Here is a 14,569-nt window from a genome sequence, read left to right on the forward strand (position 1 = left end):
TATATATATATACACATATATATATATATATATATATAATATACATACACACATATGTACATACATACACATGTATGTGTGTTGGGGATGACTAAACTCCTGCTACACCAAATTTTATAAAGTTGAACTTAACATCTGTAAAATTCACAGGCACAACTTTTTACGGATGTGTTACTGCAGTAAAATTCCAATTTACGCATTTTTCTTTTAAAAAAAAGTTTATTTTCTTAGCTTTACCGTTTATTTAAAAAAGTAGTCAGATTTTTTTTTTTTTTTTTTTTAATTCTTAAGTATGCCCTTATTTAAGATCAGTATCAGCTCTTGACGGGTTCCAAAAACAAACAAACAAAAAAAAAATTGTAGAAACATTTTGTCTTTCATCCAAAAAACTTCTTCATTTACCGTTTCCTATGTTCCATAAATCACTGGTTTATGAGATTTGCAGATTATTGTATTCTGTTTTAATTTACAGTCCATGCAGTGCTTTCAGAATTAGGGTTGTGTATCTATATATGTGTGTGTGTGTGTGTGTGTGTGTGTGTGTGTGTGTGTGTGTTGCACATTTTTATCCGATTAAATTTATTTTAACGTTTGTTTTCTGAAACTCCAAAAAGATCTAAAGCAAAAGTTTGTCAGTAGACATCAGGAGCACCAACATGTGACCATCATACCTCACACTCTGACCACACAATTTACACGGAGGTGACACCCTGCCCGTCCCCCCAACACGACACTGACCACAGTTACTCCAAATATTCTCACATGTTTGGGTATTTCAAATGCTTTAATTTAAACAGATCCAGAGTCAGTCTGAGGAAGTGGACAGGCTTACTATACTTTACGTGCTGACATCAGAACATTTAGCAAATACGTTTCACTCATGTTTTAGCAGCAGAGCATGAATAAGTGCAAATTGGAGCTAAAATTGAACCATTTCATACATTTTCTTTGCAGCTTTTATAAATATATATATATTTTTTAATAAAATAATCTCTCTGAAGTGGGTGAATGACATTAAAATTTAACTTTACTGGTAATAAAACTATTAAAAATTACTTTTGTTGTTGTTGTTGTTGAGGTTCGTGCAGTTCGATAAGTGACCAGCAGAGGGCGCAGTTTTAACTTTTAGAAATTTTCCTCAGCTGGTACAAAGACACAGGAAGAGAAGAAAGGAGCCCAGTTTGAATCAGATGGATGATGGCTCCCAGGAGGATGGAAACCAAACCGGTGATCTTCTGTCTGAAGACGCTGCTGCTGTTTTACTCCTTCGTCTTCTGGGTGAGTGTTTGACAGTTCTGCTGTCACTTCAAGCTATAACTATATAAACTATAACATAATTCAGGACTAAACATGAAGTTTGAACCTGGGTCGGTATTTATCTGGACCCTGAGGAATGAGAAGGAGGAGGCTGCAGCTCTGACACCAACACGATGAAGAACTCATCAGAAACGAACCAAAGATTAAACACAGGCAGTGATCAATAAATCTGATCAGGACAAGAAGTTTTAGACCTCATGCTCTGATCCAGATGTTCTGGTTTGGATTTGAACTGGATCATTTGTTTTGCTGAAAAAACAGGTCTCGATATTTCAAACTAATCCACTTCCTAAACAGATTGAAAGTTTCATCATCTGATTAAATGTAGTTCATGCCGTCAGCACTATTGTTTTTCAGTTTTACAATCCAACTACGTCTACAAACATTGTGCCATTTTAGTATTTCACACATTAAAACATTCAGCTCATTCAAAATATGGGAGCTATAACTTTTTTTTTTTAGCTATTTGATTTTATTTATAAATATTTTCTACTAAATTTCATCAATATCTCTTTCGAGCTTTATTTATTTATTTATTTACATTGTTCGCTTTGAAAGAGTTCTCTTCAGCTACTGGCTCTATTTTTGTCTTCTAATGCTACTTTCAGCATTTAGCTGTCATTCTGCTATTTTTAGCTTTTTGTTGCTAATTGTAGCTTTTAATAAATCATTGGCTACATTTAGTCCTTACAGCTGTTTTACTGATTTTAGCTTTTAGCTATTGTTTTTTATTTAAAACGTTTACCTTCAATTTTGTCAATTCTAGCTATGGTTATGCCAATTTAAATTTTTAGCTACAATTTTGCTACTTTTGGCTTTTAGCTGCTATTTATTATTTTTTTGCTAGTCTTTGGCTAATATTAGCCATCCTTTATTACTTTCCGTTTCTAGCTAGCATTTTGCTTTTAATATCTAACAGCTAGCATTTTGCTTCTTTTATCCAGCATATAATGGTTTTCTACAACGGAGTATTAGGGCCACGTTAAGAAAAAAAATTATTACAAGAAAAAGTCATAAAATTATGAGAATAAAGTCATAGGGTTATGAGAATAAAGTTGTAGTATTATGGGAATAAAGTCATAGGGTTATGAGAATAAAGTTGTAGTATTATGAGAATAAAGTCATAGGGTTATGAGAATAAAGTTGTAGTAGTATGAGAATAAAGTCATAGGGTTATGCTAATAAAGTTGTAGTATTGAGAATAAAGTCATAGGGTTATGAGAATAAAGTTGTATGACAATAAGTCATAATATATAACAATAATGTTGTAATATTATGAGAATAAACTCATAATACGTTCCTGGGTCGTCTCGCACCTGCTGTGGACAGCCTCCAATGTGAGTCACTGTGTTTATGAAGTAGTCCGCAATCACTTTTGCGTCACTGTTTGTGAAATATGCCTCCATACACATTACATCACAACTAAATCCGTCAGTGCAGCCATTAATTGCAATGCCATACAACTTGAGTTTATCATAAGAATCCATATGCCACAGTGCGTTGGACCTCCTGCTATTGTACTGCCGACGTCAACATTCATCATTTTAACCCAGTTGTGAGACTGCTTCTTTTTGTCGGAGTTCTGATAATATTCCGACTTTATTCTGGTAATGTTGCAAATTTATTCTCATAACAGTTCGACTTTATTCTGATAATATTATGACTTTATTCTCGTAATTTCATGACCTTTTTCTCGTAATGCAATTGTTTTTCTTTACGTAATAATTTTTTCTTAGCGTGGCTCTAATACTTTGTCGTAGTTTTTCAATTGAACAGCAGGTTTTTTTTAACTTTACGATTGTTTAAGTCAGTGGTTCCCAAACTGGGGTCCGTGGGCCCCCGGGGGCTCGTGAGCCGGTGCTTGAGGGTCCGCAAAAAAAAAAAGTTTTCTTTTTCAAGCACATAGATGTTTACGGGTTTAACAACCCGTTCAAATACACCGAAATGCAGGAAATCACATGTACTTTTGTCAAAATTTTCTGAGGGAGGACCCCGAAGACCCCTGCACCTCCCCCCTACTCTCCCCGGCTCACCCGCTATTTGCGTTTCCAGCATCGTTCAGTTTACACATTAATCCCCGTTACTTGGTCTGACCACTGCTATTTTGATTCTGTTCAGTTTTATTTAAAGAGTTTTCTGTAATAATATGAAGTGGCGATACATTTATGTTCATTATGTGAATAGGTAAAATTTTAAAGTGGTTTTTTTTTAATGCTGTTAATTTGATCAAAACTGTAATTTTTGAAATTTGAAATTAAAAAGTGTTAATTTAGTGTGTCTTGAATGAAAAATACCCCATTTAAAAGTATAAAAATTGTATTAACGCTCCTGATGCATGCTCATGTATTAACACGATTAAAGAACAAATCTTAAGTATTTATGTTAAGAAACATATTTAATAAATATGAAGGTGGTGAGGGGGTCCCTGAACCCAAAAAGTTTGAGAACCCCTGATTTAATTGTCTGGTTGTTGCCAACATTGTTGTTGTTGTTCAATTGTACGGTTGTTGGTTGTTTATCTGTACATGGTGTCTTACTGTACACTTGTCTAATTGTAAAGGTATTACCTAACTGTATGGTTGTTGTTAATGTGTGTGTTTTGTATATAGTTGTTTGTTGTTCAATCATACGGTGTAATTATAAAGTTGATTAATCCGGTAGTTTCATTCATTTTGGGTTCTGGTTTGGACCTGTCTCCTGAGTCCTGCTGCTCTGGTCCTGGATCTGATCTGATGTTTGCTTGGTTTTACCTGTTGGCACTTGCGTAGACTCGGGGTTTTGTCATCTGAATGTTGTTTACTTCGTGTTACTGGGACAGAAATCAGAGCTTTAAATCTTCTCCACCAGCTGTCTCTTCACAGATGGATAAAAATATGTCAGAACGTGTTTTTTTTTTATTTTTGATTCAGAGCTGATATTTTCCCCACAGCTGACATCAGGACGCTCTGACCTCTCATGTGCATGGAGATGATGTTCATGTTTTCTGTTCCTAAGAAGAAGAAGCATCATAAAATTTCCCTTTTGATCGTTTTGAAACGGATGTTACTCCAGAATATGAAGTGAAACCCCCCCGATTATTCAGAGTGTTAGTTCAAAAACTGATGTTAGTTTTTCCAGAAACATCTTCCAGCCCGATTCAAAGCAGAGATTCTGCAGATTTCTCATCTTCTCATCACAGCCTGACTGTGTAAATGCACGTCTGCGTGTGTGGAGTCATTTATGCACCATCAAGCTTAACGGAGTGAGACTAATGCATGAAGGCATATTAACCTGAGCAAATAATTATGGTTCACACACTCGCTCAACATTTCCTGTGAGTTTAACTCTGCCTGTTTGCATTCTGGAGTTGGAACTAAGTATGGCAGGCTGTTTCGTTATCTTTGATTTTGACACAAGGAAAAGTAGCAACACACCCAAAGAACCTCCAGAATTTCTACTATTAATTTCTCCTCATGTTAAAATGACTGTAAATATCTTTCATTGCAATTCTGACTAGTAAGAATATAATTATTTTCAGGAGAAATGTTTTTATTGAAATCTGAAATGGCAAATAAAGAGAGGAGTGTGATTTGATTATATGGTAAAACAACCTGCCGTACAATGATCCAACTCAAGTGAGTGAACTTGATGGCACTAAAATTCCTCCACACAACACGAGTCATTTATCTTGTCTTTTATTCTGTGGCAGCTCTGATCCAAACCCTAAACATCTGAACCAAACAAACTGTTTTGATAAAGATCTTTATGAGCATCTGTTGGGTTTTAGTCAAAACTGATTTGATCAGTATTAAACTTGTAAGTGGGCATATCAACTGGTGATTTTGAGTGATTTTAAACCTTTAGACCCAGATTATTGATCAGTAAATTCTGTGTAAGATGACAGCGATGCAATGACAGTGACTTGTGGTGTTTTTTTCCCCCCTCATCTCAACCTGCTGACAACGCTGACCTGAACGTCTGTTCCCGTCTGTTTGCCGTGTTACAGTAATGTGCTGCTTAGTCACGACCCATTTCTGGGACTCGGTCCATCTGCTGCCAGTCGCATCAAACAGACAAACAAGAAGAATCGCTTAGACCAGATTTACGGACTGACATTGCAAAGAAAACAAAAAGTCTGGTGCAGGAGTTAAAATACCTTCACATTTAACCATTATTTTTCATTCAACCCTTATTTATACAAGTTAATCCCATTGAGCCTCGGGGACTCATTTACAAGAGACCTGGTTTTAACAAAGAGTGATGACAACAGTGGGTAACAATAGACAATCATAAAAGGATGCATATAAAATGGTGTTTTCAAAAAACGAAACCAAAAAAAAAAATAGCTAGGTTGTAAGGCGGTGTAGAAAACTAGAAACAGGAACATGTCTGCAATTGGTTTTTCCCAGGAAGTTAACAGATGTTTGAAGCCACTTAGAGAGGTCAAGGTCGAGAGCTTCAGATCTTTTTGTAAGATATTCCAGGAAACAGGAGCGGAGTAGGAGAAGTCCCTTTTGCCTAGTTCAGTCCTCACTATTTAACTAAAAATCAACTTATTTAGAAAAATTACAGAGTTTTTGTGGTCAGATCTTATGCACGGCTGCAGGCAATGTTAAAGAGATCTTGCACCGTCGGTGCTTACAGTAGGTGTTCAGGGCAATGGTGGGCACAGCGATCCAGTTAGCTTTGATAACCCGTATTCCGCTAACTAAAAAAATTAGCTTCACTAACGTTAAACCGCTAAACAGTTCAAAAGAAATAGCAAAGCTAATGCTAAGCTAATAAGATAGCTGTCAATCCGTTTGCGTCGCACGTTTTCGTCTCCTTCCAGTTGAAACTGCATCGACCAATCACATCTCGTCACGTGTACAAGTAGTAAACCAATAGCGAGCCTAACAGACTCTTTGAGACACACCTACAACTGACAGGAACAAGCTTGTGAACTTTGTCAGCAGACTTAAAGTTGCCGAAACATAATTTAACAGAAGCTAATTCCACTAACGACTTCTAATGTTAGCGAAAATGCTAATCCTCTAAAGAAAAAAACTTTTTCCGCCATTAGCTGTTAGATTAGTAGAACAGTGTCCACCACTGGTTCAGGATGATCTCAGCTACTACCGCACCAGATTTTTGCTCAATACAGTAGTCCCTCGATACATTGCGGTTCGACTTTTGCTGACTCACTCTTTCGTGGGTTTTCAACATAAGATTGTACATGACACACAATTGGCTGATTGATGGAAGGCGACCAACCAGAGCATTGTGCTGAGGGGCGGACTGGCCATCAGGAGCACCAGGACATTTCCCAGTGATCTGGCTCACTCAGTGATCCCTGAGTGAGACTAAAGGCTTGATTTGGGTCACGCTTGATTATTTTAAATAAACAGTGCATGCCGCTCGTGCCACTCACTCAGGTATAAAACAGACCCCACCTGCCCCCTTATTTCTTTTTCTGAAGCTGACAGACAGCCTCAGAAAGAGAAAGGAGGGGGCGGGGCGTTTCTGCTCTGTGGCAGACAGCCTCGAAAAAAGAAAGGAGGTGGCGGAGGGGTCTGTCTTATACCTGAGTGAGCATCAGAGCGGCATGGATTGTTTATCTAAAATAATCAAGTGCCACCCAAACCGAGCCTGTAGTCCCCCTCAGCGATGACTGAGCGGGCCAGGCCACCGAGAATTTTTCTGGTGCTCTCAATGGCCAGTCCACCCCCGCACGCTGATTTGATCGGTAACCACGTTTGTCTGCTGTCTATCGCTGTGCTTTTTTAGATCATTTAGAACATTGTTATGAACATTGCAAGAGTGTGGGAAGGGTTTATAAAGTCTTTTATATATATATATATATATATATATATATATATATATATATATATGAATACTAAAATAAATATATAACGTCCCTACTTCACAGATTTTCACCTATTGCTGGGGTGTCTGGAACGTAACCCCCGTGTTTGTGTTTCCTAAGGTTGATCAACTGTGGTGGCCATCTTGAATTGGGCTGACTAAATGCTCAGCTAGTCATTACCAACCAGCTGTAGATGTACATCTAATGATTATGTCCCGAAAATTTCCTACTACATTGTTAACACTTAAAAATATTAAAAGAAAGCCCCTGATTGGCTGACATTTTGACCTTTGGCTCCTACCCTTCAGGTGACAGGTGTGGTCCTGCTGTCAGTGGGGTTATGGTGGAAGTTCATGTTGGGTCCCTACATGCTACTGATCTCTAGTGTCCCCTCCAATGCGCCGTATGTGCTCGCTGGCACCGGAGCCGCCATTGTGCTATTTGGACTCTACGGCTGCTTTGCCACATGCAAGGGGCGTCCCTGGATGCTCAAACTGGTGAGAGCTTTAAACTGATTGGTGACCTTTGACCTCTGAGTCATGGGAAAAACAGAAATATTATTAATGTCTCAATACACCGTCATCCTGACCTCTGACCTCTCCTCAGTACACCATTTTTCTCTCTCTGGTCTTCATAACTGAAGTCATCGCTGGGATCTCTGGGTTCATCTTTCGTCATGAGGTCAGAACTTTGGCCAACGATGTTGTTTTAAAAGTGCTTTATAAATAAAGTTGTATTGTATTAGAATTATTCTTGATTTTTTTTTATTATTATTTCAGCAGAAAAACAGTTTGTTTGATGAAGTAAGAAGCTTCTGTGTGTTTTCAGATTAAAGAGACATTTTTGACTTCGTACAGTGAGGCTGTGATGCGATATGATGGACTAGATGACAGGAGTCTGGCCGTGGACAGCGTCCAGCGCAGAGTGAGTAACAGACTTAAACTCCCTCCTTATCAACTTGTTTTGTTACATGTTTTATGCTTAAAATGGTAAGTGATCCAGAATTTCACTCTTTATTTGAACCAAATATTTTCCACTTCTGGTTTCTGTTCTCGGGCTCTTTGAGTTTCACATATTTGAAATGATCTCATCTTTAGCTTTTCATTCCTAAATGATAAAAGCACCTTTTTACAATCTAACTGCTTTGTTCTATTTTAGTTCATATGTAATAAACTTTTGTCTCACTCAGGAGATTGACGCTTTGTTTATTTATTTTGTAGTTATTACAATTTTCATAGTATTTTACTATATTTACAAATATTTTCTTGTAGAAAAACATTAAATTTCTTTAGCTCCTTTCAAAACGTTATTCTCGTTGAGATTGGTGTCCACTGCTAACTCTGTTTTTGTCACCATATGGTACTTTTAGCTAGCCTTTTTATACTTTAGCTAGCATTTTGACACTTCAGCGTACAGGCTCTATTTTTGTCTGCTTATGCTAATTTTAGCTTTTAGCTACATTGCATATGCTATTGACAAGTGTTTTACGACATTTAGCTCCTAGCTTGCCTTTGACTTTTTAAGTTTAATAATCCAGTTTCAGCAATTTTCAGATGATTTAAGCAAAGTCATTCAGCGTTTTCAGTGTTTACTGTGAAAATGTAATATGTCTTGCTGACAGGTGTCCCACAGGGCTCTGTGTTTGCATCAGTTTTATTACGAGGTTCGATGATATGAAGATGATGCACTGGTTTATGTGAATGATTCTTTTAATTGGAACCAGTCTTTAAATGATCTGCCGGTGTGTTTTTGTGTGGTTCTCTGTAGCTGCACTGCTGTGGAGTTTACAACTACACCAGCTGGTTCAGCAGCGTGTATTTTCCCATTGGTGGGATTCCTGCCAGCTGTTGCTTTAGTTTTGCTGACTGCAGTGGAGCCGACATGAAGAATGCAACGCTGGCTGTTCGCAAAGTCTACAGACAGGTCAGGAAGTCTATGTAGTAGAAATGGTTAAATACACTACAACATCCATCCAGCCATCCATCCATTATCTTTACCCGCTTCTTTCTTTTTGGGTCATGGTGGTCGATGGCACCCATATCCGGCGTTCACTGTGTGGGGAGGCGGGGCAGGTTTCATGTCCATCGTAGGGCCACGTAGAGACAAACAACCATTCACTCTCTCACTTACACACACCTAGGGACAATTTAGAGTTACCAATCAGCCTAACATGCATGATTTGTGTCTTTGGGAGGAAATCGGAGTACCCAGTGGGGACCCATGAGTGCACTGAGGGTGTATGGGGGTCTACTCCCATGGGGGTCCTGAGCTAGGATTTGAGCTGGCGACTTTCTCACCGAGAGGCAACAGCTCTACCAACTGAGCCACCGTGCTGCCCACACTACAACATACTGATCTTAAATAAGAGCATACTTTGGAATAATAATTAAAAAAAGAAATCAAATCAAACCATGTAGAGTAAACGCATGCAAGGGTGTAAATAGTTTTACATCTTGATCAGTTTAAAAGCATCTGAAGTTTTTTTTGATGCCTCAAACCGTGCCCTGTCTGGGATACGGCGTGAGAGATCTTTTTTTTATTTTATATATATACCACCTCTCCTCATGTTTTCTTCCCTTTTCTCATCTAAGCAAAATATTATTCTGAATAAGAATAATGAAGGCCGCACTTTCATAGTAGCAGCTTTGTGCACGCCACTCATCTTTTGGACGACAGTACGTACATGTTCTCATTGTATCTCGGTGCAATGATAATAAAGTTTATTCTGATTCTGAAGGCTCAAACTGCTCAAAAACAAATCTGTTTCATGAAATTTTGTTACAGGAAAACCCTTTGAAAGTAACAAACACAATCAAGGATTTTGGCAAGGGAAGTCATTAAGCTTGAAATCAAACCAAGTGTATGGTTGCTGGAGCGAAAAATTACAGCAGTGATGGATGGATGGATGGATGGATGGATGGATGGATGGATGGATGGATGGATGGATGGATGGATGGATGGATGATTAAACTTTCTCTTTGTGTCTGCAGGGCTGTTATGAGTTGGTGGTGTCCTTCATCGACAGCAACATGGGGATCATTGCTGGAGTGACCTTTGGCGTTGCCTTCTCTCAGGCACCAGCCTTTATCTACTAAAACACTATATTTTGTGTATTTGTAATAGTTTTTTTTATTTTTATCTTAAACAGTTTCAGCTGTAGACTAAAGCCTAACAAACTTGTTGTGTCTCAGGTAATTGGGATGTGTCTGGCTTGCTGTTTGTCTTACTTCATCAGCACCAATCAGTACGAGATGGTCTGACAGGTAAGTCACACACAGATGTTTTATTTATGTAAAGATCAATCACTCCGATTAATTTCTACAAACTTAACTGTCACAAAAAAAACCTTTACCTTTAACCCCTTCATGAAACAGGTCTGCCTTCAGAGGACTCCTGTTTGACGTTCGTCTGCTGTTTTCTGTCTCTTTCAGAAAACTACATGATGTACAGCACTATGGAAACCTGCAAAACACACAGCTTATTAGTTTTTTTTTGTATTAAATTTGTTTTTGTTTTTACTTTTTTTTCCCCTGAAGTTGATGGTTTCCGTGTGTAGTGTATTTGTGTAGAGCGAGAGGTCAATCTGCATGTGTCAATCTCCATTATGCAAGTTTACAGAACACCACAGCTTTATAACTTGAATCCCACACTCCTTGTTTCATTGAATTGAGAAAGCTCCTCAGACGAGAAGCGAAATGTCTTCAGTTACAAATAAAGTCCACTTGTTTTGTTTTTAACTTCTTTTTGGATTTACCATGTCCTGGATGATTGCGAATCTTCACCAGCGTGTAGTGTATTTGTAAATCCAGCAGGGGGCGCTAACTCTTGTTACATTTTACAGTTAAATTTTATGTAAAGAAGAAAACTGTGATCTGTATTTTATTGTGGAATAAAGCATGTTTTACTGGCTGAATTAAAAAAAATGAAGGTTTTGTATTTTTTATTAAAAAGCATCAAATGTAAAAAATGTAACGAACATGATTCTGCAAATTAAAAGGCAAAAAAATAATTTCAATGACATAAATGAGGTGCAGTTTTAAAGAACAGCCAGAAGAGGGCGACACTTCAACAACAACAACTCGCCACTTTATATTACTTTATAATACTGATATGTTTATCATTTATTTTTTACTCATCCTTTAACATGTACAGATATCGATCGCAAACATAAAGTGTTAAAGGAAAGTTCATTTTAAATAAATTGATTTGAAAAAATTGACATTCACAAAATTGAGATAAAAAAAATCAATTATTTTTATTTAAGTTTTTTTTTTAACCTCTCTGACTCTTAATCAGTTAGATAAATTTATCAGTTCATCAGAAGTAAAAGTTAAACTAAAAGTGATATTTTTTCAAATACTCGTGCATAAACAAATGTGATGCATTAAAGTTACAAAAATGACTTGTTCCATGAACAAAATTAAACAAAAAATATATAAAATAAAAATCTGCCACATATTTTATGAAATAATCAACAAGGTAATTAAGCTGTTGTAACAATTTCCAACTCTGCGTGACGTCATGACCCGTCTGATTGGCTGACTCTGGAGGGCCTTTCTGTGATTGGCTAATTCTTTTCCTGCCGATGTAAGCCCCGCCCCGTTGCTCCGTCTCGTTCTTCGCTCGGTTCGTGGACCTGGTCTGACCCGTCGGTGCTCATCTCTTCCTGGCCCGGAACACGACCCGAACCCGGTGGTTCTTAGACCGAGAGCATCCAGGGACAACGAGTGAGTCACGGTAAGCTCCACGGCCCGGTGCCCGCCGACTCAGCGGGACCCGGAATTACGGATTGGGCGGGTGAACAGACCGGTTGATCCGGTAATTGCGGAAATTAACCGTTAACCAGCGGCACTAACGTTAACTAATAATGGTGTGAAGATAATTAACTGAGAGTAACTGAGCTGAAGTTAGTTTAAAAAAAAAAAAAAACCGCTTGTAAACCTTCAGGCTAATGCTAGTTCCATTATCGGACGTGCTAAAGATGTTATGGTTCCATTATCGGACGTGCTAAAGATGTTATGGTTCCATTATCGGACGAGTCCTTTATTTTTGTTTCAATCGTAGGAACGCACGAGCTTCTATGGAGGCTCATCTTTTGCAGAGACCGGGAGCTTTTAATGTGCGATTAAAATCAGATGTCAGGTTTTAACATGTGTTTAAAAAGACGGTTGTAAACCTGCAAAGTACCGGTTTGGGCTTTTGTATGCGTGGACGCAGCATCTTTACAGAAAAATGACTACAAATCAAAAACGGAACCGACCCTTTTAAAAACCAAAACGGAACCGATCCTTTAACGATTGTTCACAAGAGAACATGGTCGTGTCATTAGCACCAGGATAATCAGGGCGATCATGTAAGAAAATGATGAAACGGACGCCGGATGCGGCTGTCCGATAATGGACGTAGCATCACAACTAATTATGTGACGCTTTTTCATAGTGCTAACTGTTAGCAGCTGCAGCCAGGTTCTGTGTCTTACATGATTATTTAGGCTCTTAATGTTGGAGATAAATATTTAGAATCTGGGTTGATGTCGATTCTGAACTCCCAGGATGCAGTTAGCTCCTGTGCTAACAGAGTTAGCCTGCTGAACACTTCCTGGTTCTTCATTTATAGTCCTGCATGAGACTTTAAATTAAAAAATGAGACTTTTAGAGTCCAAGAAGACACCGATTCATTCCTCCATCCGTTCCTCTTCCTGCTTGTTTTCTAGGACGGAGGTCTGGAGCCAGAGACACTCCTCATCAGGAGCCAGGACCGGGGGTCTGGAACCAGGAAGCTGATCCGGCGGTTGATGTGGGAGTGGTGAGTTCCTCTCTGGGATCAGGAGCAGCTTCAGAGCTGACCCAGGATCAGGCTGCAGCCTCCATATAATCCTCCAAAGAGCATTAACGGACTAAGTTTGGTTCTGGACGGGACAGGAGATCCCCCCCTGTCCGCCATGATGCAGATATCCGACTCCTACAACCAGAAGAACTCGCTCTTCAACACCATGAACCGCTTCATCGGCGCCGTCAACAACATGGACCAGACGGTGATGGTGCCCAATCTGCTGCGGGATGTCCCACTGGACCACAGCCAGGACCCGAAGCTCCCAGGAACCGGCACCAGACCCACCTGCAACGGCAGAGCCTACTTCCACCAGGAGGACGGAGACATGTACAGCTCGTATGTTCTGCTCAAGTCCATCCGTAACGACATAGAGTGGGGCGTCCTGCAGGGGGACGAGCAGCCTAAAGATATCGGCGCCGAGGAAAGCGATGAGCGGCCCAAAGATGGCGGCACCGAGCGGGGAGACGAGCTGCCCAGAGAGAAGGTGGACCTGAAGGAGGCGCCACAAGCGGAGCTGGAGGAGGACGACCTGGAGAAGCAGTTCCACTTCCACCTGAGCGGACTTCACACGGTCCTGTCCAAACTGACACACAAAGCCAACACGCTCACGAACCGCTACAAGGAGGAGATCGGCTGCAGGAACTGACCCGGCTCCGTTCCGTTTACAGAAACGCGGCAGCACTTTTAGCTCTTTAACGACGAACCACAGATAATTTTCAATATTTAATTCCTAAAAACTTCTTCAAGTTGTGAAACTCTTTAAGGCTTGGTATCATCCCAGAAGTTCTGATCCGGGTACTAAAACAATATAAATTTTTTAAAAAGCAGAACATCTCAGACACACATTGGATTTAATAATCTGTTAAGACAACAGCAGAATAAATGTTTATTTATAAACAGACTTTTCGGGGCATTTTTAAAGTTCGTGGCATTTTACAGACCAACTTAGCCGCAGCTTTCCTTGGTGTTTGGTTCATTTAAAAACAAAACATAAATTATTTATACATTATTCTTTATGAAGAGGTTTAAATGTAGACATAAACAGCTTTAAATCTGTTTTTTTTTTTTAGTAAAGGGTTGCATTCTGAGCTACAACATTCATCAAATTTGTTTGGTAATTATTAGACTTTATTATTATTATTACCGGTGGACTTTTCAGAAAAAAATATTCATAATAGTCTGTAACACTAACTTTACACTTTACAAAATAAATCACTTAGGCAGAAAGAGGCTGGTGCGCTCAAACTGGTTTATCTTTTCTCCTGTTTGAGAAAAATGAAAGAAGAATTTGAAGAAATAATGCAACCATACCTGGCAGCAGCACGCCGAGTTGTTTTACTAATGGTGCTTTTCCAGTCGGGGTGCTTTTTTCAACAGAACACCTGCCGCCTATCCCATCTGAAAAAAACAACAACAACAGTGTGTCAGCACCATCTTTCCCTCATAATAGTTTATTTTAAAGTGGAAACTATGGTCGCGGGTGAGCGCAGCTTTTCGGACATAAAACATGGCATTATAATGAAGAGAATCACAGTTATTGGTTGAATTTGAAGAGTGTATTATTTATAATTTGATGCCAAGTTTTGACTAAAGCTG

The 14,569-nt window shown here is 39.0% G+C and overlaps 2 protein-coding genes across 2 annotated transcripts; both read left to right on the forward strand.

Moving 5' to 3' along the window:
• Positions 1 to 1,194: 1,194 nt before the first annotated feature.
• On the forward strand, positions 1,195 to 10,639 carry LOC119428668 (tetraspanin-7-like). The gene is made up of 8 exons (XM_037696339.1): positions 1,195 to 1,278; positions 7,450 to 7,638; positions 7,748 to 7,822; positions 7,970 to 8,065; positions 8,909 to 9,064; positions 10,132 to 10,215; positions 10,333 to 10,404; positions 10,573 to 10,639. The coding sequence occupies exons 1-7, from the start codon at positions 1,195 to 1,197 to the stop codon at positions 10,399 to 10,401; spliced, it is 753 nt and encodes a 250-aa protein (XP_037552267.1). The 3' UTR covers positions 10,402 to 10,404; positions 10,573 to 10,639.
• Positions 10,640 to 11,835: 1,196 nt separating this feature from the next.
• LOC119428967 (mid1-interacting protein 1-B) lies at positions 11,836 to 14,045 on the forward strand. The gene is made up of 2 exons (XM_037696684.1): positions 11,836 to 11,878; positions 12,855 to 14,045. The coding sequence occupies exon 2, from the start codon at positions 13,083 to 13,085 to the stop codon at positions 13,617 to 13,619; it is 537 nt and encodes a 178-aa protein (XP_037552612.1). The 5' UTR covers positions 11,836 to 11,878; positions 12,855 to 13,082; the 3' UTR covers positions 13,620 to 14,045.
• Positions 14,046 to 14,569: the final 524 nt, after the last annotated feature.

Source organism: Nematolebias whitei, chromosome 23 (genome assembly GCF_014905685.2).
Source record: "Nematolebias whitei isolate Nwh7 chromosome 23, NemWhi1, whole genome shotgun sequence".
Taxonomy (NCBI): domain Eukaryota; kingdom Metazoa; phylum Chordata; class Actinopteri; order Cyprinodontiformes; family Rivulidae; genus Nematolebias; species Nematolebias whitei.